This window comes from Balearica regulorum, chromosome 2, assembly GCF_011004875.1.
Source record: "Balearica regulorum gibbericeps isolate bBalReg1 chromosome 2, bBalReg1.pri, whole genome shotgun sequence".
Lineage (NCBI taxonomy): Eukaryota > Metazoa > Chordata > Aves > Gruiformes > Gruidae > Balearica > Balearica regulorum.
The window spans coordinates 23,142,852-23,170,281 of NC_046185.1; the positions used below are offsets into that span (position 1 = coordinate 23,142,852).

General features: G+C 42.1%; 1 protein-coding gene across 4 annotated transcripts in view; it reads right to left on the reverse strand.

Annotated features, from left to right (window-relative positions):
• Positions 1-1,097: 1,097 nt before the first annotated feature.
• The window catches only part of GRHL2 (grainyhead like transcription factor 2), a 70,057-nt gene continuing 43,724 nt past the window's right edge, over positions 1,098-27,430 (reverse strand). For 2 of the 4 annotated variants that reach the window (XM_075743592.1, XM_075743591.1), the window contains exons 10-16: positions 22,577-22,664; positions 22,350-22,489; positions 20,099-20,130; positions 18,531-18,625; positions 12,793-12,878; positions 6,754-6,818; positions 1,098-5,564 (exon numbers count right to left, since the gene is read on the reverse strand). In XM_075743592.1, the coding sequence (XP_075599707.1) occupies positions 5,450-5,564; positions 6,754-6,818; positions 12,793-12,878; positions 18,531-18,625; positions 20,099-20,130; positions 22,350-22,489; positions 22,577-22,664 (621 nt within the window). In that variant the 3' untranslated portion in view covers positions 1,098-5,449. The remainder of the gene's footprint in view (positions 5,565-6,753; positions 6,819-12,792; positions 12,879-18,530; positions 18,626-20,098; positions 20,131-22,349; positions 22,490-22,576; positions 22,665-27,430) is intronic. The other 2 variants (XM_075743593.1, XM_075743594.1) reach the window with 2 other exon arrangements.

Genomic DNA, 27,430 nt, shown 5'->3' on the forward strand with positions numbered 1-27,430 from the left:
CCCCCGAGAAACTCCCCAAAACGTGCTGGACTGAGGAGCCACAGTGGCAGAGGCAGCACCTTGGGCTGTAAGCTCATCCACAGAGGCTACCAGCAAACTGCAGCCAGTCCCACAGCTGCCATCAGATAGATATAGATATATATATACACACACACACATAGTATTATATACATATGGCTTTTGGTTTCTGCTGTAGCTCAGGTGCTGACTGCAGACGGGCTGGTGGGGGAAAACAGGCTGCACTAGAGACCACTGCCAGGGCAAAGAGCGTGTGGTGGGAGGGGAACACAGGTCTTTGTGGTTTCCGGTGCATCTGGGAAGATCTCTTCTGCTCTTGGCGAGTCGGTCATACTCACCACGCTACGGAGTGCTCAGTGCCTAGCTCCCCTGCTGTATCACAAACAAAACAGCCGACAAATACTTTTCAAAATTATTAGAAAATGCCATACAGGGAAAGCCTTTTTTAAAAACCTTTGGTGGCTGTGAAAAGGCTCTTAGAGCTGGATACTACTGGATGAATTTTGCTTGGATGGGAATGGTGTGAGGAGCAGAAAAGGCCTTGGCTCTGTGCAAGCACTGCTCAGCAGTAACAAAGACATCCCTGTGTTATCAACTCTGTTTCCAGCACAATCCAAACCCTAGCCCCATAGCAGCTACTGTGAAGAAAACTAACTCTATCCCAGCCAAAACCAGCACACTGTTGAACAGGACCGGATGTGGTATTGACCCCTGGGCACGCTGCTAGTCACTGGTCCCCAACTAGCCTTCATGCCACTGACCAGCAGCCACTCTATGGCCCAGCCATTCAGTTTTCAGTTCTCCTGTCTGCTCATCCAGCCTGTACAGCAACAGCTTCTCTGCAAGGATATTACAGCAAACAGTGTCAAAGCTGGGTAGATGATATCCACTGCTCTCCCCCACACCCACCAGGCCAGGCATTCAACTCATGTTTTGGTGATTATTTTTTCCAGTCTCTGTTCTTATTTTCTTCGTAGAATTAATTTCTATTTTCATCTTTTTGAAAAGCTTTCTGGGCTCAGAAGTAGGAACTCAATCCCCCGTATGTAGTAATACACACCACAGCAACAGAAATATTATCTCATACATAGGAATATTTATTTTTTTCCTTCTTAAAAATGTACAAAAAATAAAATAACTGTATTTACAGTTTATCAACCCCTCTCCCAGTTGCAACACTATTAAGTTACATGAGCTACCTTCTTAATATAAAAGCACACTATTTATACATAGTTTCCTTGTTTGCCAGAAAGAGGGTTTTTCACAACCTTTGGCACAAACATTCTTGTTTGTATCTTGTCTCAATTCATAGGAAATGGAAGAGCATATAAACATTTCATAAGCTTTACATTTTAAAAGTCATAAGACACTCCTTTCCAGTTCCATATCAATCAATATAAAGCATCTCAGAGCTGAAGAGTTTAGTTTTTACTAATTGTTTGAATTAATTTACAACATTTAAACAATCCATAGACTGAAAGAGGAAAATATACAAGACAGACACTTGATGTCTGAATTCCATTGATAGAAAACTTCATGAGAGAGGACACACAGGAAAAAAAAAGTTCTTTTCTTTGTAGTTAACATTCAGCGGTAAAAATCCTCCAAAATGTCTTGATGGGGATATCAAAGCTTCATTGCAAGGATACGCTTTGTTTTGGGGATATCAGCACCTGACTGTGTAGAAAGAAACTAAAATTTGAGATCTGCGGGTTTCACCATACAACATCAAATGGACGGACATTGTGCTAAACCTGTGGCAGGAACCAAAATTAGAGCTTAGAAGACTATTCTCCCTTTGCACATCTCTATCACAATCTTTCAAAACACAATATCAACAAACACTGCACTCATAGGGAAAATCAGCTGAGCCACAAGCCACCCTTCAGGCTGCACTAGTTAAGACTCAAGACTGCCGTCTTGAAGAAGGAAAGGCAATGAGAGTTTTGTTCCTTTAAATAAACAAGCACAGAAGTGCCGCAAAGACACAAAAGGAGGCAAGGCAGTTATTCCTGTCCCCTGCTGAACAGCAGCCAAGTCTTACTTCCATTTAACTCATAATATTTGGAAGATCCAGCGTTTATCAATATTTTTCATTAAACAAAAGCAACATGTATATTTTAAACAATATACATGCAAGCATTTTGTACTCCTCAAGACCTTTGAATCAAGCAGGGCATGAGGCAGGCCACTGCTTCAGAAGTTTGCAGTACTAGTACTGGCCCTTCCCCATCACTTTGATAGCCCGTTTTTTACCAACAAGGTGAACCCTGAGAGCTAGTAGCTTGTCACCACCAGCATCCAAGGTTCAGTGCTCCTTCAGCAGCTGATGTTGTATCTACAACTGAAGGGGTGCAGGGTGGTGTGCTCTTTGTAATGTCTTAGGTGTTTGCAATGCATCTGCATCTGGAGCAGAGAAACAAAGCGCTCAGACCTTGGCAGATAAAGTTAAAGGAGATCATCCTTAACTAGCTCTAGTTGTTGTTTTAAAATAATCTTACCATCAGGGTAAATCCTTCTCATCTTCCTCAACCCTGCTACCTTCACTGAGACTGTAAGAAGGAACTAAAGGCAGGAGTATATCAGCTCTCTTGTATCAGGAATTCGCACACCTAAGATTTATTTAGAAAAGCTTTCAGTTAATCTTTCCTGCCCTGGACAGCACGTGACCAAAAGCTCCTAAAACAGCACTGGAAAGATAGCTCCTCAAGCCCCAGTATTTCCTGGAGCATTGCACTACTCACTGATCCTACATTGCTCCTCAGTACAGGATGCTGCAGCATCCATCTGATCCAAACTCATCTCCACCCATGAGTAAGATAAGAACATCCCATTAACCTGAGTGCTGGTGCTGCCAGGACAGCCCTGCCCTTCTCTGTGAATCCCAATTTCTCACTGTCCTCTCTCAATGCAGCACATCCCAACCCAGGCCAGCCCAGGCACCACAGGCACTCCCTGTAAGTCAGAGAGCTCAGATGGCAGGTTTGTTGGGGGCAGAACCAGGGCTCAACTCCCACGTACATTTACTCCTATGCTTCACCTGCAGCTTCTGCCCAGACATCATGACTAACTGAGAGATCCCAGCTAATATCCCTAGGATCCCAAACACCATCAAACAGAGAAATTCAAGAATACACACCACTGCTCAACAGTCCTGCATGCTGGCCCCAGTTCCTAATGCCACCTGCCAAAACTGTCCTTTCTTTTCTTTAGCATAACAGTATCTGGGCTAAGTCAGCATAGACTTTTTATCTGAGCCCGAGCCAAATAGAAACAAACCGAACCACCATAAATCCCCTGTATTCTCAGGATGTCTGCTCCTGAGCAGGGTAGCAAGAGCATCTTTGCTGGAGTACACATCTATAAAAAGATAATGGAATTACTACAAAACTCTGCATCAGAAGGAGGAAGAACAAATGACAGAGGAAGAGGGAGGGAGGCAGAACAGACATTTTGTTTTGCAGACATATGTGGATTCCGGGTATGTTAGCCCCGATGCTAACAGCCTTTCACAGGTTCTGGTCCCACAGAAACTTTGACAAGTATCTAACATTTCTATTTGAAGTACAGATTTTAATGGGATGCTATTGTTAATGAAGTTAAGAAAGCGTGCAAGAGCTTGCAGGACAATTAATGAAAAAACATGACCAAATCAGACTGGTCAGCTGTCCTAGCTACTTTGTTTGAATGTAAATAGCTCCACATACCTCCAAACACTACAGAATGAGCCCTGTTAGTGTCTCTTTATGTCATTAACCACCTAACAAAAAAAGATTCTGTGACTAAACAGAAAAAAATATTTCAGAAGGAACAAAAATAAACTCTAAAGGCTGCATGTAGGAAAGGGCCCACATTTCTGTCTGTCACACAGGATCCACATACAGTGCATCAAGAAGAAAATGCTTGCAGCTTAAACTCACAGGATTGTATGCTGAGTGAGGAGCTCTCTACAACAGCCAGAGGAGCTGGAAAGGTGAGAGAGAGGTGCTGGGTTTGGATGTGCTAGGGACATTCAGGCCTTGAACCCTTTTCCTGGTACGATGTTAGCCTGCAACTTTCTCTCTTCACAGAATTCATGAGACGGGTGGAATTTGATGGGATAACCATGTAGTTCAACTTGGGTTCAGATGCAGCCCTTGTGAGAGACATCTCTCTCTCCACACCTCAGGTGTGGGATACTCAGCCTCCACTGGTAAAATTGTTCCAGTTTCAATTAAATATTTACATCAAGCCCAGGTTTATACCTCACCCAACTGTCCTAGGAATCAAAACAGAATCATTCAATGGAGATACAAGAGCAAGTAACCTTACAAGGAAGAGTTTGAAGTCCTGTTTCTTACAGTCTAGAGGAATGCTCTAATGAGTAGGGTGCTGCAGAAAGCACCCTTCCCTCATGCGGCTTGAGAAAAGCCCACTTTGAGAGGTTCCACTGCATCAACAGAACAGGCAGAAGTCCCTTCTGTACCTCTAGACAGCAGACACATGGTGCCTCTTGGATTTGGTGATGACAGCTGGATGGGACACTCCGGCATCTACAGCTGGGAATTGGGCACCTAAGGTGGGTCTCATCGTGCCAGAGCACTCCAGACCCTGCAGCATGGTTTGCTCCAATATTTCAGCACAAAACTGGGTGAGCAAGGGTGGAGCATACAAGTGCAGATGCAGTTATTAGCTTCTCAGTACACACTCCTTAACAGATTGCAGCAATCTAATCCTCTAGGAAAGATTCTGTTAAACCCTAAACCCAATACATACAAAAACATAGTGGCAGTAAACATGCCCACATACAGTAGTTAAAATATATTATTGCATATTATAAACATTATATACAAGGTTAAAATGGTTTCTTTACCATTTACTTACAAGTGACATTTGTAGCTGAATGCCTTACTTACAAGTCCTCATTGCTACATGCTGAGAACTACCAGAGGTATTTGGCAAGACTATACACTATAGAGAGATACGGATCAGTATGAGCAAGTGAACTGTCAGCCACTTTCCCCATCTTTAGCACTGCACCAGTATTTTAGCAATGACGGAGAGAACTACTGGTAAAGTGATTTACACCAGATTTCTGAAACATGGTTCCTTAACGTGTTTTAGAATGAGCTTGTCCACACTAAAGTATGGATTAAAATGCTGCATTTCACATTTGCAGTGGGTCATCTGGTTACAAATCTGGGGGCTGGTAACTGCTTGTACACTAGAGAGTGGGGAACAATAAATAAGGGACCAGGTTAACATGAGTGGCCTTGTGCTTGACAAACCCAAGTCTATATGCAGTGGGTGCACATGTGCAGAATGGACAGTTATTTTCAAAGCAGTCTTGTAACAGTTTCTCTGATCAATGTCTGTCAAGTTCCTGGGGAATCTTCTGCTTTCCAAGAAGGATGAAATGCTGTGGTTCCTTACAAAAAGGCTCTGCCTGAGGCTAGATCTCTGTCAGTGTGATCTTGAAGCCTTCGACCATGCTCTCCATGTGTAGGATGAACGTGTCCTCATTGGAGTAGTGCTCAATAATGTTGTCATCCATGTTTACCAAGATACTGGTGACAAAGGCAAAAGTCAACACTTTTATGTACCAGGACACTGAAAGGGAAAGCCATGCACTCTGCCTCACGTGCTCGCTTCACTATGATTCAAAACCAGACTCCAGTACATGCCAGTACAGGGACGATAGTGGGAATCATCACCAAGATCTGCCCCATAGTCCCTTACAGTCTTTGGATTAAAGGCTGCTCCTTGCCAAAGTGGTTAAACTAAGAGACATGCCAGTGCTGGGGTGTTAACCCACTTAAGCTGTCTACAGAGCGAGCTGCGCTCCAGATCCCTGGCAGACCCAGCTAGCTGGTGTTTCCCATGCCTGGTGTTGGCTCCCCAGGTACACCTCCACGCTGCTCCTCAGCCAGGCCGCGTGAGCTGCTGCACCTCTGTGGTGTGAGTTGCTAACATGGGGAAAGCAGTGTAATTTGTGCTTTGCACACAGCTCACAGGCCTGGAGCTCAGCTTGGATGTGAGAATATCAGCAACTCTTTACAATAAAGTGTTTCTTCCAATAAACATCACTTGGAAACAGTGTTAGAAAGAAGCAAAACATGAGAAGTTTCACCTGTCTTCTCAAAAGCTAAAGAAATCCCCAGACAAAACAATGCCCTAAGCTAGAGTTACAGCTGAAAATACATGATTGATTTAAAATTATATCACTACAATATTGTGGGTATTTAGAAGTAAAAAAAGTTTAAGTGGAGAGATTTAGATTTATGGCAAGGAGTAGTAGCCTAGCTATTCTAAAATCACAGCTGTGATGCTCATGTCTAAATTTATGCAGTTGAAATCCCTGCAGCAAACATTGCCTGCCTGCCTTTCAGATTCGGACAGTGGCCTACTTCTTTGTAACACCGCAGGGAAACTCCACACTGCATTCACAGCAAAGGCTGCACCTCTCCCATGCTAGCTCTCCACAGTATTATTAAGCACATAGTCTAGAAAACAGACTTTACCCAAATACCTTTTCCAAACACAAATTCTGTTTCTTCACAGTAAGCCTATAAATACTGGTCAGACACAGACTGGAGATTCATGTTTCCTCTTCTGCCACCCCTTGCTGTCTCCATAGACATTAAGATTTCAAGCGTATAGGCATGTCTCCTAAAAGTATTTATACTGCCCAAGCTTAGTTGGGATCTCTGAGTACTTCTAAAGGATCCTGCAACAGCTCATAGTTAGTTTACTTACCCCTTTTTGCTCTTTTTATAAAGTTTTGCTATCTTTTCAACTGGCAGCCCATATTTCTCAGAGATCTGAAATCATAAAAATAAAAGAAATATCATTTAAAAAGACTAACAAGAAATATTAAATTATCACCTCTCACTTTACATAAGGCATTAAAACACTGTCTCTGCAAACTTTGACAGGATAGCTATACAGAAAAGTCACTCACAACCATACCATGGCTTCATTTAAGGATGAATCGGGGAGGAATAATCCTAAATATCTTGATCAAAACACCACAATTGTTTCCATCCAGAAACTTGAAGACTATAGTTTTCATAGTGTGTCGGTCATCAAAACTGCCTCAGCTTCTCCTACTGCTCTGCTCAAGGAGTCAACACTCTTCCCAGTTTCAGATTTTATCAGGGAATTTCAATCCGATCAGCCGCTTTTCTGATGCTTCTTATTTTGATTTTCTGGGCGCAAGGAAGCAAAGGCTTCTTCCACCAAGCAGAAGGCAGATGAGTGGCAACACAACAGGAGCTGATGGATTGATGGATCAACCGAAAAAAACATGCATATTTCTATTTGTCATTGGCATTTCAAGGTTTGTTAAGCTAACAGGACCCCCCCCCATGGTACTACTTTTGTTTGAAAAGTATCTTCAAGGTACCTTTTATTGCAGGAGGGCTACAAACATGCTACACGTAGCATTAGGAAGCTTCTGTATTATTGGGGAGGTGACTCAGTCTAGTTACTAGGATGGCAAAATGAGAAAACTATTTGGCTCACAAAACATCATCTGCGTGTACAGATAACAAGATGAGATGCCACAGAGAAGTGTGTTAAGGTAAAGGACTTCTAAAATAAACTTCTTGCCAGCTACTGAAATGATAAAGCAGAAAATATAGGAAAACTTTTGAAGGAAGAACTATTTAGCTGACAAATTACCAACACTAACAAGCACTTCACCAGGATGCTCTGGCATTGCTTTGCAGCAGTGTGTCAGCAACTTTTTTGGGCGTCCGTTCTGCAGTGAGCCTGTGGTGTGCTCATGGAGATGGTGTCTCTGAGCCCTCTGCCTGAGCCAGGTTTCCTTTCCAAATTACGACTCTTCTTTGAGGGAACAGGTCACACAGCTCATACTTTAGAAGAGGATTGTCCCAAAAGGCAAAATAATTATGGAAAAATGACTTTTTGTCAGTGATTAATGTTCTGTGGTACACTACTGCCAACCAAAGTAAGTTTCCTGCTCTTCCCAGGTGAAATGAAGTTGCAGCTAAATAGCTGACTATTTATCTTCTGAATTAGAGAACTGAAATGCACAATTAAAAATCCATTTAAAGACTGCCAGACATCAGTCACTGTAAAAATCCTTTCTTTGTGTTTGCATTCAGAGTTCCGTTGAGAAAAAGTGATATTTTTGAGAAGCAAATTAAAGCAATTATCATTAAACAGAAAATGGAAAGAAAGCAATGGATAAATTCAGCACCAAGAACAGATTCAAACAGCCACAGGCTGAACCCCAAGCACGGCTCCTGGCCAGAGAGCCAGGATTCCCTAAGAGAGAGAATTAATTGTCCTATACTTGCCTACCTATAGTTGTATAATTGTCATCTTATCAAAGATACAATTTTGTACTTAAAAAGTATAGCGTAACTCCAAGATTTTGAAGAACCGATAAAGCTGCTTTTATACTGCAAACAGTTTCTTCTGACCACAGTGTACGTCTGTGACTAACAGAAAGAGGAGGATGTAAATAAGGAGTAACTGATAAAGTACACTAGATCCATCCACTCCCAAAGTTTTGCACCTGGCAGAGAACACAATATAAACTAAACTGTGGGTTGTATTTGCTACTTTGGTTTTACTCGCACCAGCATGTTTCATTGCCCTTTTGGATATGGTGCTGGAGATACTGATGGTAGTCCCGGTTCCATGTTCTCACTTGCCTTGGGAGAGGCCTAATTCACTGTTTAGGCAGCACAAGCTCCTATGCTGTACGGTCACACTCTCCCTGCTGTGGGGAGTGGTCCACTTTGTACATTAAGAGAAGAGGGGTTTCACCCCACTTGTTTTATGTGTCACACAGGCATCCTCACTATTGAACTATAAACCCAATCTTTTTCACTCTGAGCTCCATGTACCCTATGCAAAAGGCTCTGTGTAGCCTATGGAAAAGCTATGTAACCACATGCACAGGGTGGAAATGCATCCTACAAAGAAGTTCCATAACATACTCAGCTTACCTGTAGCAAGTTCAAGTCGTTGCTCCAAACAGAGCAGAACAAGGGTGATTCGAACCCAGGGTTTGCCATATCCCCGTGGGGGATGTCCTAACCCATTGCAGCTACTCTCCATCACAGAAAGGACAGGCTGCCCCACCTAGCCTTTGTGAACGCCTCACCCAGCCTAGGCACATAAATCCAAGGGAGGACCCATGGGCAGGATCCCCAGTAGAAGGAATCATCTACCTCTAGCCAGAAGCACTTGTGTAGGTACCCACACCTTGCCCCTCACTCACACTCTACCCCTGTCTACCACCATCTTTCCAAGTCTCCCTTCCTTCGATGCCTCATCCTGTGCTGCCCACAGAGGGCAGCTGCCTGACCTGAGGCTGGTGGCTCCTCTGGGGTACCCAGGTACCACACCGGGAGGGCAAATTTTGACCATCTTAGAGAAGTTCTCAGAGAAATTTTCATGTTCTCCTTTTATTCTTTTTCACCCTCTAGCTTTGCTCACCATGAATAAAACAATGTCAGATAAGCAATCTGGTGCTGAACTTTTTGTATCTCTTTGTTGTACCCCTAAATTTAAGCTTTCATGTAAAGCAATAGTAAAAATGGCTCCATTTCATCAGATTGTTGAAAAAAAATCCTTTCTAACAAGCATCAGAGAAAAACTGCAACTTGAAACTGCAAAAAAAGTCACAACTATGAGAATACATGAGAAAATGATATATCTTCCTCTCTAGGTTGTTAACTCTGAAGCCTAGTGATATTTTAAAGATCAGTACCTGAAGACACTTTTCACTGACTCCATGCAAATAAACAAGCAGGGAGAAACATTTCTGTGCCAAGGAGGTTTAATAGCAGCTAATATACAGCATTCTGCACATTCCAGCATAGAACTTCCCGAGGATATTTGGGATACCTAACACTCACACATTCCAAATGTTGCTCAAAGAAGTGCTTTGGGACTCTGGGACACTGCTTCCTACATAAGCTATGAGAGGTAGGGCTGAGAAAGCCTTGCCTGTCACACTGCCTATGACAGGTGTAGGATTTATATAACACACAGGGATTAGTGAGCTTTGCGAAAGATTTCCAACTGACTGAATAAGCACATTTCTCAGCAACCCCTAAGGATTCAACCAATTATACTGAACAGCAAGCTGTGGAAGCAAGGCTCAAAGTGGGGGTATGGGAGATCCTCCCCCTCACAGGCCCAGAAAACAAGTCTCCAGTGCAAATGTGCTAAGTCCTGCTGCAGAATCTGAGAAAGCAGGGAGCTAGCATCTGCTAGGGCATCTCACTTAACACCCTCTTCTGAAACATGTTCGTTGCCAACTCAGAGGGAACACCACTACTGCCAACTTCCATATAAAACAAAAGCATTTCTCACCTGACCTCAAGCAGGCTACAATAAATTTTAAAAAGATGTCTTTATTTGGAGGACTATTTTCCTTTATCATCGCCATTGTCCATTTTTCAATCTTCTGAGCAGAGAATTCTTTCCTTCCCTTAGGATGCTTGAAGCAGCGGGACAACCTGAAGTAACACTCTGGGTGTCCCTTTGAGCTGCAGTCCCATGGCACAGCAAGTTTGTCTGGAGCACATATCTGATTGCACAAGCCACCAGGAATGCTTTTTCTGCTGGAGTCAGGAAGACCGAAAGAGCAACATCTGGGCTGGTCGAGGCATGTAGGAAAACATCTTTGCCAACATATTGCTATGGAATGGTCCAGTCTGTTGCCCTACATTGGTTGGTTGGACACATATATAGACAGGTATCTAATAAACTTTGGTCTAAGCAAGCTCTATCGAGCTCAGCAGTTAGCTTTTAATTTTAGAAAAACTTTTGGAGGTGCCTGAATTTCCCAATTTAGATCACCTTCTGTAACTTGAATAAATATGTGATTATGCACAATGTAAGACTGAGATACCTAGTGTGAGCCACAGAATTAACCTGATTTTGCATCACTTCCTGAGATGTTCTGTATCTCTGAAACCTGAGACCTCTAGATATTTGCCTGAAGAAATAAATCTGAGAAGGAATCTAATTGTTCATTTGGAATGGGGGTATACAAGAGAATAAACTAAACATAGTATCTGAGAAAACAATATCATTAGTCGTGGAAAATTAGGAGAAAGTCACAGACCAGGAATAGTGATTAACAAGGAAAAAAAAAAGTAAACTCCAGAAACAGAGAAGGAGGGTATAATTCAGGATCATTGGTGCTGTCTTTCAGATCTAGGGCTCTATAGTATTCAGATCCTCAGTTTTTAATATTGAGTTTAGAACTGAGCATTTAGGATGTGCACAATTACAAAATTACATGATTTGTTGAAACGACCCTAGAGAGAGTATTTAAGAATATGCAGTTTGACAGCTTTTTGGCACTCATTTATCCACAATATCCTACCAAGGGAATTAAAGTTTTCCCGTGAACTGGGATATTTTACAACAGATCAGATTTCTCTGGTGCCGAAAACAGGCCACTGAGTCAGCAGCTGTGCTGACAGAGGTATGCAGAAACCTTTCCTGCTTCTGCACCAGCTTTGTTTTTATGTTACACAGTGGCTGGAGAATAGGCATAGAGAGGCACAGACTACTGGAGATAAAACATTCATGTTAGTCTGAAGGGTTATAGCAGGATTATAACATACTTTTAACTTCCATACAAAGACAAGATGAAATCGTGTTATAGCTTATCATGAATCAGACTGCAGCCTCTTCAAGTGAAGTCTGACTTTTATTATACACGTGTGTTCTGCCTAACAACTGCGCTGCAGTCACAGCTAACAAGCAGTATTGGCAAAAGCAGTTAGGACATCCTTAGAATGCAGTTGACCCTCCTCAGAGATGCCCTGATCTGAACAGGTACTTTAAACAACTTCACCAACCCACAAATCTCTTTTTGCCTTCTGCTACTGGCCAAATATTGACCAAATAACTCAATCTTTACTGCATGTGAAGTGTCCAGTATATGTACCAAGACACTGACAGTTTTATAAGAGTATGAATAAACACACTTCTAGCACTCAGCTGAGCTCTCTAGGGACACTTTCATCCATTCCCATCTTCTCCCCTCCATGTAACCAAGGCTAGAAATCAACTTAGTGTCCCACATGTCAATCCCACATTAGTCCCCCCACTGAAGCAGTGGTTGCTTCTTAACTCTTCCCTTACCAAATTTCACACATCTACTAGCCATCAGCTCATATAAACTGGATTAAACATGGAAATAGCCACTCTTGATCACAGCTCACGGGTAACAAGCAAAAACTCAAGTCAAAGAAACAGCAAAGAGGAAGGCTGATAGGTAGGTCACTCTGGGAGTGAGGGCTAGAGAAGGAATTTGAGACAGCAGGTACAAATGACTAGCTGCATTGGCTCAGCAACTGCCTCTTACAGGCTGGAACAGCAATTGTACAAAGCTGTATGAAATTCACACGGAAACAGTGGATCCTTGGGGCTCTTCTTTAAAAGATGTCTGTAAACATACCAACAGGAATTACAGGAAAAGAATCACTAGTTCAGAAAGAAGCATTTCAGAAAATGGAGCCTGTTCCCTGACACTGGTTAAGTACCGCCACTCCTCAAGGCTCATGTCTCCAGAAAATCAGCTCTGCGACATTATTTAATCCCAGCAACTTGCTGATAGCACTGAATTTGGAACATGCTAGCATTTCAGAGGCATGCTCCAGAAAGTCTTTATGAAATGCTTCAAATGTATTTGAGCATAACTTCATCTTTATATTATGTTTCATCTCAATAACACATTGAAAGCCTCAAGATTTTCTTGCCTAGGCAAACAACATGAGGACATCAGATACTTACCGCTTCCATTAGCCCCTTTACTGTAGGTGATTTCAGCATCAAAGCATCAAACACCTCATCTGTCTCCTTCCTCACATACAAAAGCACTGAAACAGAAAAAAAAGTCAAACTTGGAGCAGGTTCAGTCAATTGAACAGATGAAACACCTCACACTGCGTAGAAAAACAAATATTAATCCATGACAGATAACCCGAAGTGCTGAAGACAGTTTGCACTTGCAAAAATGTACTTTCATATTATCAGTGATCTAAACATGGAAGACACATTGTAGTTGCTTTGAAAACACACAAATAAAATTCAGAAAATTCAATGTGAGGAATGTATATCTTCAAGAATTTAAACCTCCATTTACTGAAATAAGTGAACCTAAAAAGCACTGGGGCCCCGTCCCTGGATCACAGGACAAAACACACAAGCTAGGTTTTCCTAAACCTGTGTTTCAGCTTGCACCTCTCCAGGCTTCATCCAAAAGGCTGGGAAAGGACATTCAGAAAAGGCAAGTCTGGTTTGCCTTTAACTGAGCCTTTGAGAGCAAAATCAAAAAGGAAAAGAAATAGTTCTCTCCAACATTACCATGTGGACTGTAAATGGGCCTGGACAGTCTGAAAATAAATACTGGAAAGAATGAGTCCAAAGTCACTTGAGACTTTACAGAGGAGACATCCAAAAGTACATGCCTGCCTGGCAGGCATTTACTTGCATGCCCACCCCTGCTCAGGTACCCAAATGCCATTTGCACTCCTGAAAATCTCTGCTTCCTCCCTCAGACATCCTGCCGGGTCTTAGTGGTTCACAGACACAGTGCCCTGTGCTCTCTAGCTCTTTTTCTCCCCTGCACCTTGTACAGGTAAAAGGAGGAAACTGCTGTTCCATGGAAAAAGCAAAGCAGACAGCTACAAAGCAAATAAACATAAACACTAGAGAAGTCTTTGAGGCATAATCTCGCATGACTCTGATAAAGTAGCAGGTTAAATATGATGTTCTGCCATTTATTTTGTTACCCAAATAAGCTGCCTTTTTAAATAGCAGTATTGCAGGTTAAGTACAAATACACATGCACTGTTAGGTATTTTATGTCTGTGTGACAAACTACATTGGTAACTATCATAATTAAATTTTTTTTTTAGTAGACAGAAAAAGATATCTTTTGAAACTGCTCATCCTTGTGGTCCAAAAGATATCTTCACCAGGTAACTCAATAGATGACTTCCAGATGAACCAACAGAGATGATGGTATTTTTGATACAGAAGCAATTGTTTGGAAGCTAATTCTCAGGGCAAGACCACAGCAGGGTAGACTCAGGCCCATTTTCAGAGAATTGTAGCTTCTTCGTCGGGGTTTTGAGATGATTGAAAAAAAGATTTAAAATGTGGGCAGATCAGTCCCGTCTTGGTCTACAAACCAGATGTGCAGGACAATGGTGGGTTTTTGCACCTTTAATTCAGAAGTATAAGCCACAAAACTGCTACCACAGACATGCAGAGCCACATCCTTTTCACCTACGTTTTGGTAATTCTTTGGGACCTGCCTGAGACTGTGCTTTTAAAGGACTTAGGAACTGAGATAACTTTGGGTCACAACCTAAATAACTGTCAGAATATAAAAGAACAAAAAAAATCCACATCAGTAGTTAAACTTTATTGGGTCTGATATGTTTACTTGCATAAGCAAGTACTCGCTCAAAGTGCTAATTTTACCTGTACTAACACTTTTATTAATTTAGTAATTCTTTTCTTGTGACTAGAAGGCTGTCCTGTAACTCCTGGCTTTTCAAACATCCGGACCTCTGCCAGACTTAACAATTGCAAATGTTACCTGAAAGGAGCAAAAAAATCACTCAGTCCAAGGTTAAAGTTGGGGACATTATACACCAAGTGCTGAGCTTTAAATTTCTCTGTGTTATGCTGAATGAAGGATTCATGACAAGGATAATGGGAAGCTTGAATCACTATTATACAGACAGAGAGACAGGATTAGTAAACATATGGGGGGGTGTTGGTTTTTTCTTTCCCCTGACAGGTGTGAAAATCCTGGCTTTGATTCACTAGGGCACTTTTCCATAAATGACTTGTGGTGACAGTGATGCCTTAAGAAGCCCCTGTCCCATCCCTGCCCTCATGCTTTGTTACTCTGGCCCGTCCTAACGAATTTTCCTGGATGATGAACTCTCTCAAAGAGCAGATGTGAGTGAAAAAACAACCCTTTTTTCTGAGTTGTCCTTCAGACAGATTGGGTCCCTGCTTCAGCGTGCAATGCAGCCCCACAAGCCTTGGTGCTGGCATAACCGCAGAGAGCAGGGTGGCTGGCCCACAGCAAGAGGCACAGCCAGGGCAGAGGGAAAGGAGCTGGAGAGGCTCTGTTGGGCTCAGCAGCATTGCCACTGGATGCCAAGCCATGACTGCAACAATGTGACATAACTTGTACCTATGCCCTCTCATCCTACTGTCACCACGTTCATGACATCTAGACGGGCTCACTTTAATAGTACAGCTTGCAATATTTATCTTTTTTTGGCAGGAGGAGTATCTTGTACCAGGCTTTTTTTGACTGAAAGTTAAAAGATAAATTCAAATTTGTCTGACCTCTACACTACCTGGCCTCAGTTCTTAACCTTCTAGCAGCACTGAAACCCACTGTAGTCCCTAATGTTCTTTAGATGTTAAAAAGAATTGCAAAAGATGGGGGTGATAAATTAATCTCTAGTTACTGCAGAAATAACCCTGATTCACAAAACTGCGGAGTGGCAACCAGCCTTTGCTGAAGGCAAGGGAGGTTATTGCACCTGGGAGATTTCTGGAAGCCAGGCCTCTGAACTGAGGATTTCAGTGTGAATGCAGAAGAATGTTAGATACCTCTTTTAAAAAAGTGTTAACAGCTTGGCTCTCCATTGGCAAATCTGCCAAGGCAGAAGATAAGCAACAGACACACGGCAAAAATGAAACTAAGGACATGATGGGACAGTAAAAGTTGGGCCACTACGAAGGTCTGAGCTCAGGCATTACTGATGCTCTGATGCTGTGAGCAGTGACTATAGTCTTTGTAAAGTGGTCTCTGGATGGAGATGTGGCACATTGCAGTCAAGGGAAGTAGGGCTGGTAGCTGTGACCTGGCTTTCCTTTCCCATGTTTGGAGTTTTCACTAATTGCCCAGGCACAAATTCCCTAGGTGACCGAGTGAATGCTGTCCTCCACAGGGATGGTTCACAAAACTCTGATTGTTATGAATCCAAAATGTTTCAGAGTAGTTTAACGCAACTTTCCTGAGAGACAAAAGCGAGACAAAAATATGACTTTCTCCAAGCTGGGAACTACAGGACTGGAAATCTCCCTGATCCGTACCACAGCTTCTGGATTTATAATTAATGGGAAACTCCCTATGAAATCTGAAAGGGAAAGTGATTTGAAAACTCTTACTGAGAACTCAAAACAGGAAAAGGCCACAAGCCTAGCCAAGTAACTAGCTGTGGTGCACACTTGGTACAGATTAACTTACTTTACATTTCTGTATTGGGCACTTGTACCTCCCTTAGAGGTCAAGGAGATGAAAGAATAATTCACAAAGACATAGCTACCTGTGTGAGAATATTAACCTTGTTTTACCAATGGTTTGCAATCCCCTTCAGACCTGTTCTCTTGAAGGCTGTCCTTTAATACTTTTTGCTGCCACTGGACAGTATTACAATTAGGTCCATCAGGCAGAGGTGAGGCCACACACTGTCACTTCAGTTCTTCAGCTGGGCTTGGACCCCTCACTGAGTGCTACTTACCTGCACTGCTCTGATAATAAGCCATCTTGAGATTACATTGCTTTTAATGCATATTTGCACATATCAGACCTGCTCTCTCTCAAACATTACACCAGTGCCCCATCTCTAGCTGCTCTCTAGAAGCTACTGATTCTGCTGTACCAAATAAATCTGGGAGAAAACAAAGCTTCTAGTATGGCTAAGCATGGGAAAAAACTGCAGAATATTTTAATACCCAGTGACTCCTGTGGCAAAGAGTATTGTCAAACGGGGAGATTCAGCTGAGTTGCGCTGCATCAACACAATCCCAGATGCAGGGCTCCCAATGGCAGGAAGTTCACCAGTGCAAAGGCCATGCTGGAGGAGGCTTGGCCTCCAGCCAGCGTAGTCCAAGTTGCAAGAAACATTGAACAGGAAGGGGATGTGAAGAGAGCATCCTCCAGCTTCTCTGGTTCCATGCCTCTCCTGGATTTAATCATTTAACATAGTTTTGCCATCAGTTGAAAAACATTTCTTCTTCTTTCATATTTTCCCCTTGAAATGGCTGCAAGTCCTGGATGATATTAAAACAACTTACCACAAAGGACAGGAATAATCAAATCAAACCAATACCTCCTTGCAGGCAAGTCTCCAGGGTTCCAGCTGGGAAACCCAGGTGAAATTGCAGGAAATGACTGGTTTTTATGTAGCCCTTGTGGTTGTCCCCTTCTGCTTGATGGAGCCCTGATAATGTGAATTTGGTCAAGGCCTTGAGTCAATCGATGCCAGATTGTGGTCAGTGTTGACCTCATGTAATTAACTGAATATTTAATTGACAGAAGAATATGTTCACATTTATTCCAGGATGGTATCAGTTTCCATCCTGTAATCTCATATGCTTCCCCTGGTTCAAGCAAGCCACCCTAGCCAAGAGAGAAACTTTGCAAATGCAGGTTCATGGAAAGTTGTTTCAATAAAGCTCAAATGAGTCTTACAAATAGCGCAACTAAGAACAACTGAGCTCACTTCTGTACCTTGTTGCTTTGTTGTCTCACAAACTGATCGGTGAACGTCAAAGCATTTGCAAGTTTGAGTTACATAAGTTAGTCAAACCCCTGGAGCCTCCAATCAACTTACATGACAGAACTCATGAGACTGAAGGAATAGCAAATACTCTCCAGGGTATCTGACTGTGGGGGTGTAGGATATTATCACCTACAGCACTGCTCTGGAAGTAACTGTACACAAAGCAGATTTTGTGGACAAAACCAACATCTGTTCATCCTTACCTTCAGTGGAAAGTTTAACAGCTCTACCTAAACCATTGCTTCAGTGTTACTCAACTTAAGCTTCACTACAGTGAACTGGAAAATAGGAGTTGTACTGGTATAGCATATGAAACACAACTGTAGTAATACAGTCAGTATATTTATTAAACTCAGGGCAGTAAAAATAGTTAAGGGAAACAAAATCTTAAATAATTCAGTTAGGTCTGCTGGAAGATGTCTGTCCATGCCTTGTATTTCTAATAGGGTAGGAAATTTCTGAGATTTCATTCAGGCTAACCTAAGTCTGCAGTCAGAAGGAGCTTGCCTGTGTAAGGTCTCTGTATTTGACCCAGTGCAACTTGCATATTTGCTTGTGATCGCAGCCAGAAGAGATGAGCAAAAGTTAAAACCAGACAACTACAGATTTGCTACCAGAACATTTATGAACTATGTAGCTTGGCCAAGTATCAAGAAACTTTCTAGCTTTTTCATATTTTATATACATGTGTGTCCTGATCCATTCTTGAGATAGCACAGTCCTTTTTCTTTTCTGCTTTTAAATCATTATTAGCACCTGTTAAAACGTCTCCTTGTATACTGGTAAGTGTAATGATATCTTCTCCCATCTACCCCACATTTGCACTAGCATCAAACCACTGACTTGGTCCGAGCCACACCTGCCCTTCCCAGCTTGAGGGTATGAGTCCCACAGCATTATTTTTAACTTCTAAGAATTGACTGTTACCTCTTTTCAGGCCTTCTTCTTTCATTTGTTTCAAAGGGGATGGACCAAACTCCTCCTCCACAGGCCGGAACATCCTTTTGACCAGGACACTGCTACTAGAAAACACACAACAGGGACCATGTCACAATAAAACTGTCCTCCCAGCAGGAGACAAGACAACAGCAGCAGTCATGACTGACTTTGGACTCTGGCAAAAAACCCCACTAGCTACTCAAGTAGCACCAGACCAGAAACTGCAAGGATTTAGCTTTTGATGCTTATCTGAACTCTCCAGGCCTCTCAAATTGCCCACACTGACTGGCTGGGACAGGTGACAGGAAAATACGCTCCAATGTTACATACTATTTTGAAAACCCCAAAGGCCCTTAACTATTTAAATATTGAGGAGAGGGGGATGGGGAGGAAGAGACAGCTAAGCAAGGAGCTGAACCCACATTTACACATTGATTCACCTCCTCTTTGGGGTCAAGGAGACAGCCTCAGGAAACACCAGTAATACTTCTAAAATCCGAGACCGTACAAGCCAGTGAGTTCAAAAGGAATAATGTGCCAGGCCAGATCCAGCCCAAAGCTGCGATGCACTCCGCCAAGGAAGCTGAGGGCCGAAGGCACTACGGCCACCCCCTCCCCTCGGCGTAGTTCTGGTGGGACTCGGTGTCTCCTTTTAGTCTTGGAAGAGAGAACCAAAGCCAATGTGCTTGGTGCAATAAACCCCTTTGTTTCTCAAATTCTACCGTAAGCCTTATGAAGAACATTTGCTTCATAAAAGAAACAAAAAGGGCCTCGTGTTTTGGAGTCAACATTAGCTGCAGATGCCTGGCCACTCCCTACCACAGGCCACTTTATGCAGGCTTATGTGAGTGCAGTTGTCTTACTCCAAACTCTCAGATTTGGGGGTGCTCACTGGGGATTCAAGCAACTTACTAAAGTATGAGGCTTGCACACATTACAGTTAATACTGGCTGAACTTCAGCCACACATATTAAAGCCTTTATTTCATGACATCTTCATTTCAGGGACTTTCTACAATTCTTCCAAAGCCAGAGAGGGCATGCTCCCATTTCCAACCTCCTCCCTTCCCGGGATCTCCCATACTCTTTCTGCCTTTTTCTTCTGGCGCTTGAGCATTCTCTCTGCAGTTCCTGTATTTGTCACATACACACGTGTGCTGCTAAACAGCTTTCAGGAAGGCAGTGAAGCTCAGTGCTTCATTAAAAAATTCCTGGTTTTAAATTATTTGAGAACCCTTACATATATAAAAGGCACTTTATTATCAAATATATTGTCCTGTCCCTGTATTGAACCTTATGGCTCTTTAAACTGTTTTACTTGGAAATGTAATCAAAAATAGATATAAAAAGCAGCCAGTTCACATGAAGGACAGGAAAGTTACCAAAAAATAAACTTCCCTCTACCAGTTCAATATATTATTCACCTCCTGTTAACGATGGGAGAACACAAGGGAAGGGGAGAAAGAAGATCAGTTTTATCTGATTTTGTGTTTTATGCCTGCTTTCTATGAGTTTGAACTGCTAACTGCAAAGCTTGTGAAACAGTAAATGTCTTACCCTTCTCTCTCATCATCTGTATTATAGTAAACCTAGAAGGGTGGGAAAAACAAAACAAAACAATTATTCCCAAAACTCAGACACCTGCTTAACAGAATAACTTCAAAAGGGAGAAAAGACAATAAGTGGTTTGCAGTTTTCCATCTGTTAAAAATCCTTTTCCTTCTATAAACCACAAACATCTCCAATTCTAATTGTGATCTGGAAAAAGTGTGGCTTAGAAAAACTGCTGTTGAATATCATCTAGTAGAAATATATCAAAGCATTTTGACAGACATTACCCTCTCCCCTGGTTTATATCATTTTCCCAATTATTTTACAATCGTCTAAATCAGATCACTACTCACCTAAATTACCCCTAATACGATTTAAGCCACAACACTCACAAGCTTTTCTATGTATTTAATACTGCCTGAAAATCTAATTAAACTATAAAGACCAACATTAAACTACAGGCCTAATGGAAATACAATTACTAATAGTACAGCTGAACTCTTTTGCACAGGCTGTGGGCTGAAGCTCCAGTCCAGACTGTTGTTTTGTGTAAATCAGTATAGCTTACAGTCACTGGGACCAAATTTACAACAGCAGCAAATGCAGCTAACAGTAGCAGGGGAGGTATAAAATCACAGTCTGTTGTCAAAGGCTTTACAGAACAGTCAGCCAAATTCCTCACAACATGCCTGCACCATGAGTCTGCACCAACAAGCGTTACCAGCATTCCGGCTGCTGAGTTACTGTGCAAGCGTGGGGCGAAGGCAGGGCACCGGAGCCCCACGTTCTGCCGGGGCAGAGCAAGGCATCTCGGGCAGGTTTCCAGCACTTGTGCTGGCAAGACTCAGAGCACACTCGGCTCTCCAGGGGAGCCTTCGCTTCTGAACCTGTACAATGAAAATAGCTCAGAGGTGGGGGTGTGTGCAAAGCTGAAGTCTGTAACTCATTCTATGACCAGGACCTGAAAGTGACTACACTTTCATAATAAAACATTCATAAATAATAAACTATTGTCATAATAAATCATTCTTATATTAAGTAATACACAAAATAATTGAAAAGTTTGAGATAGCAAGAATGCCAATACTGCAACCTATACAGCAGTAAAAGACTGGGCTGAACATTGCCTGAGAGCTAGCGAACTGGGGTGTCTTCCAGCTAGTTTGGAAAATTATTTACAGGATTACATATACTAAGGAATGCTTCCACCTTCTCCTGTTTTGAGACAAATCCACATTCTGGTTTGAAAGCCACGAGGACAGAAGGTACCCAGCACTGATATGTGAGTGGGAGTCTTTCCAGTTTTGGAGAGTAAGTCAGTGACAGCTGCGATTGCAATGTCTGTGCTCTTTGTGCTGTGCTCTACCACAATTCTCACTGCTTTAAAATAAATGACAATTTTAACACTCAGTGTCATTTAATCTTCATTATTTTAATATTTTGCAGCAAGATGCATATAAAATTTCCTCTTCTATTTGTCTTTATAAGCACACACATATAGGTCTCATTCTACTCCCTGAGATGCTAATAAAGAAGAGGTTCATATTCAAAAAAATTGTCAGAGCTGACCCTCCAATTCAGGTTTGCAATTTCCCAGTAAGCAATAAAGTAGGTCTTAAAAGAGTCAAGTCAACAAAGACTCTCTCACACTTAACTGGTGATAATGACTCCATGACTTCTGCACTAAGCCAATAGTGAATATAGTATTAGCATGATAGATTCTTACTTTGTAGAGTGAAAATATTTATTCCAATGAATTCCCAGATCTCTAGGTGATGCCGACAGAAAATGGGCAGTGGTGTTTAGTGAGCCTTCTCTTGACCTCCTTACACATGTCAGAGCTTGGTCTTTTGTTTTCAGTTCTCACAGGGAGGGGGATCTCTGCTACCACAAGGTGGCACTTCATTTCATCAAGCCAAGTAGTACATTCAAACCCAGACTTCCTTTCAGTCACAAACCAACCCTCTATGTCAAAATTCTTGACTATTTGTTCCATTCTTTCTTCCCAGCAAAGGAATGGCAAAACCATAACAAACACAAATGAGTCACTTGTTAATGAAGTATAAACTCCTTTTTTGCACCCAGAACTCAGAAAGGCACTAGTCTCTTATAAGGTCTTTTTTTAAGTGACTCAAGAGCTGCATTTACAAAAATCAACAGGCTTCAGGAACAGTGCTTTGTTTTCCTACAGCCAGCCTCAGAGCACACGTGGCCGAATGGCAGGTGGGCACCGGCTCATCTCATTATCATTTCCTACCTGTCCAGTTCTTTGTAGGTTTCCAAAGTGAACATCCGGTATGAAGAGGACTGGTTGGGAATCTAGGTCAGCCATTGTTTTGAAGAAGGTGATATCACTCTTTTTTTGCGGAGGGAGTGCACTCAACTTTCCTTCAGCTGCTAGGAGGGTCACAAAGCAATGTAGTTATGAGAGGAGGCATGTAAAGCGTGACTTAGCCCCAAACCAGAAAGGCCCATCTTACTCACAGTTATTACACGAGGCTTGGGATGCCTGGCCTTTGCCTTTCTTCCTGTTCTGTTTCCTCTCTTCATCTCGGATTTTCCTTTCTGCTCCCTGATGCAAAATAGACAACCCACACATGTTATCCAAAGAGGCCACTGTGAGCATCGTACCCTGCGATGCCTGGAACTACAGCAATGGACACATCAGAGATGTTGAAACAGAGACTGGTTATCCCATCACAGATAAATCTGTCCAGATTTTTGGGAACATGCTATCACCAGGGCCTGAAACTCAAGCTGGCACAGCCAGCAGTCCTCAGGGCTGAAGACAGCAAGAGGAACAGATCCACATGCTGGCTTGGAGGAGACAAGACGGATGGCTCAGGCAGCGTGCAGACTGCAGCAGGGCTGTTGCCACCACAACTTGTGCAAAGGGCATACAGAGCCCAGCACCTCTGCAATGGACAGAGTGCTCAGGCCAAATACTTTGCGTATGTACTGACGTAAAACACCTGCAGGATTGCTATCATCTTAGATCACATCTGTGCTAAGCTTTTCTCTAAACTTTCCTCCTCCCACCTTGTCTGGGGGTGGCATTGCTCCACTGTGGCCAGCTTTGTAGAGGCCTTTGAGATTTGCCAGTGCAAGAAAGCTACACTGACATCTTGCCAACAGTGCAAGGGCTCTTACAGAAAAATACAGGCATTTCAAACAGCGAAAAGCTCTCCAGAAACTGGAAAGCAATGTAGCACTGCCCTACTAGGCCCCAGGAACTCCTGGGAAGCTGCAGGCTTCTGTTATGTAAATACACTCTCAACAAGTTTAGAAAATAAAACTTGTTATTGACATAAAAAGCAGCAACACCTCCTTTGAAGTTCTCCTAATTTACTTTATAAATATGAATAGCCAAGTTGTGAAAGGTATTAAAGATCCATATGCTCCCAGATAGTCAGCAAGATTTTCTTTTCAAATTAAAATTAGAAGTTTCTTTAAAAGAAAGGCGGGAGGGAGGTAAGGAAAGCCAAAAATATCCACTCAAGATGGCAAAATTCACACATGAGCCAATGAACCAAGCTTGAAAAAAAAAATGCAAGGGAAGATGTACTCTGTGATCTATCAATAGATTTTCAGAGGTTGAAAGAGGTGGAAGAAGAAACAGCTCTTTAAAAAACATGAAGGTGTCTAACAGAAACATTGCCTCCAGACCCAGGTCCCAGTCCAGTTGTCACTGACCTCAACCACAGAAGACAAGGGATTCAGAGTTGGTTGTGCCCTTATCAAAACTGTTTCTAAGGGTACAATCATATCTTTAACGCCCACCTGTTCTTTGGCAGAAAGGAGCAAAAATATTCCTCACAGTCACTGTCCTGCAGAAGACACATCCCTGAAAGCCCCATGCTGCACAAAGCAGCTCTGCCAAGCAGCCACAGCCCTACCTGCCACTCAGTGTGGCCACTCTGCTGCTCACAGGTAGCAGGATGAACCTTGAAAGACATTTTGTACACAGCAGCAAGCATGAGTTTCCTCTCAGGAAAGCAGAAACTGAGGACTCAGTCTTTTGTACACAGTAAAGAATACATGTTTTGCTGATTTTTCTTTTATATTCTCTGTAACTATGAACCTGGTAAAGCTTCACAACTTTGTCCTCATTCAAGGCAAGACACCCCCAAGTCCTCCGGGGTGCGGGTAATCTCTGAGCAGGACAGCCATTCCCACCTGCCAGTGCCACAGCCACTTTACAAATGCAGCAACTGCAATACCCACAAAACTACCTACCAGCCCTTCTAAGCTAGGAGCATCCTACCCGGCACAGTGCAGGGGCCAGCCAAGCCTACATGATGTACATCATTGCTGCTGGTGCTGAGACAATAGAACACAGTAAGATTTTTGCATCTCAGAGCATTTCTGCCAGACAGTTTTTGCAGTTTCACAGCTGAGCCATCTGACACATATCTAATTAACCAGAGTTTCAGGACAGAAGAAGAAATAACCTGCTCTGACCAGTCAAATAATTGAATGAGTTTTTCATTGACATCTGGACTTAGTATAAATGCAATGAGTACTTCTGCTACTAACCATTAGCAAAACACAGCCTATGAATTCCAGCTGATTCAAAATATTTTTTTTCCAAGTCTTCAGCTCATTTAAGCTTGTCTCGCATTCTAGCTCCAGCCTAGCAAAGCCCTCACCATCATAAGGACCACTCCCATTGTCATTATGAAACTTATGTGAACACCTGTTTCTAGTTCAAGGCCAAAGCGTTCCACATCTGGTAGGAGAGGCCCATAGACTTCAGCCTTCTTCTCTCTAAAGCTGAAGACTAATAGGCAATTACAGTTGTTCAATACCCTGTGATAATCCATTTTCTCTGTGATGGTCCATACTGAAGACAAGACGGCAGAAACTACATATATTTGAAACAACATGTAGTTTTTCAGAGTAAAGAAAATGGGACTAATTTATTTTATTTTGGAATGTTATGGTATTTGCCAAGTCAAATGCTTCTGCTTCTTTTCAGCAAGGCCAATCACATATATAAAATCAAAATATCTCTGAACCCCTAGTTCCTTCATACAGAGTGGCTAAAGCATATAGATATATATATAAAAAAAAAAATATAAATAGGCCTGGTAGCAAGTTTCCCTGACAACCTACTTAAGGAATAAAAATTATATTCTTTTATCATAATGCAGCATCGGTGATCTGCACACGATAAAAAGACTGCAAGGGCAGAGAGAATTAGCACTGAGAAAAGAAGATGTGCACTGTAACAGTTACTTTGAAGACTGCCAACTGGAAAATAAACATGGACAAAATATTGGAGAATGAATAGGGAGCAAGCACATGATTACAACCTCTGCAGCCTTTATCTCCATACATTTTTATGTCATAAAACACACACTGGATCTGAGTTGGTGTTGCTCTGCAGTTTACATGTAAATTAATACTAAATTCAAGCAACTGCCTGAGTAAATACTAAAATATACATAATATGTACCACTTAGCTAAAAGAAGCTTTATTTCTTCAGGAATACTCTTTCCACAACAGCTATGCTGTCCTCAACTAGAGGACATTATCAGCAAATGGTCATCTTAAAAATTGGACACTTCTACCTGTGATTTATCAAAGCTAATATACAAATATACAAGAGGCATCATCACTGAAGAAAAACTATTTGTAAGAACACTGTCAGGCACAGAAACATTTTTTCTTCCATGTTTGAAACTAAGATACATTTCAGTACTGAGGTGGGAGGAATTTACTGCGTAGTTCCTCTGATCCAGATGATTGTTAATAAATCAGGCACCTTTCTCATCAGCTTCTCTTTGGGGTTATCAGATTGGGGCATAATTGTGTAATTCACACTTTTAAAATGTATAAAAATTATTATATGCCTGCTGTTTTTTTGAAATGGCCCTGTAATACTTTTTTTTAAGTGATCCTGACAAAGAGGTGGGCAATAACGGGCTGGGCTTCCCGGCCTTTCCCCAAAGGCAGCACACCCTGGCTCTGTCACTAGAGGGCAGAGACTCAGCAGCGAAACTGAGCCAGGACCCTCCACATACCACGGCCCCGACCAGCGCCAGGGTTTATTTTGGCATCTTGGAAAGATGAGGGTACCCAGCCCCACCAGCTACATTCCTCTGAGCGCCAAAAATCCTCCCAGTGCTATTAGCAAGCGTAAAGTCTCCAACCATTTATTTACTCAGAAAAGCACTGTAACAAACGGATGCCGGTAAAGATACAGCAGCGTGAGGGGAGCAGCAGGCCTCTGTCTCTTTCAAAGAGCCAATTAGCATGAACTGTCATGTGAACTGACCTCGATAATTTTCATTCATTTTCATTCATTCAACTCATTTTCAGCCCTGCATTAAGTTAAAAAGCTTTGTGTGCGTGTATGCATGTATACATCTATATTACACAGATATATATCCCATTATTGGTACCCTTGAGCCCTCCTCCAGTTCCCACTTTCAATATAGTTTTGATGTGGATAACGCTTTAACTACCCCTGTGATCTTTTCTTCTGCTTTGAGACAGTTTTGATTAAAAGACTCAACATCCATTTCCTGCTTTCTAGTCTGGATATTTGAAGTACCAATTATGCCAATAGATGAAATGAACATGTATTATTCAAAATCTCTACCAGTTGTGTCTACAGGTCATCCTTGATGAGTTTGTGCTCTGAATTTCCTTCCTTTTTTTAAATCAGATTTTTCTAATTGCTTTTCAAAAACAGGTAGATAAAAACGACTTGTTACTTTGATATTTACTGAGCTTTTAACATCCAGCTGTAGCTTCAAATCTCTAAATATTTGACATTCAAAGTTACAATTAAAAGCATAACATTTTGACTGCAGGAAGACCTCAGTGCATACATTTACATTCATTACTTTCAAAGCTTTTGCTCCACTAACACAACTGACTGATTAGCCCTCAAGATCCCGTTGTCAAGACAGCAACAAGGGAATGAACTAAAAGAAGGGAAGGAGCAGCAGCACAGAGACCTGGAACAGTTGAACTCTTACCCTGCCATTAAAAAGTTAATGCTACGTATTGCCTGGGGCACGGCCTTTTGCCTTTCTATTCCCACCTGTAAGACGGCAAGACTAATCTGGATAAATTTCCAAGTGACTTAAATAGATGTAGGCTCCTGAATCCCTGAACCTTGACTAGAATCCAGACATCAGCTCCCCTCTGGAAGACCCTTCCCAGCATGGTTAAAGTTATTGGCTGGGGTGGTCACACTCACATCTAAAAATCATCACTGAGATAATATTTCTGAGCAACTGTTTCTACTCAGTGATACACACAGCTGACCATGACACTGTCAGACTCATTAAGGCATGATCTATGTTTTGGTGCTGAAAAACCTT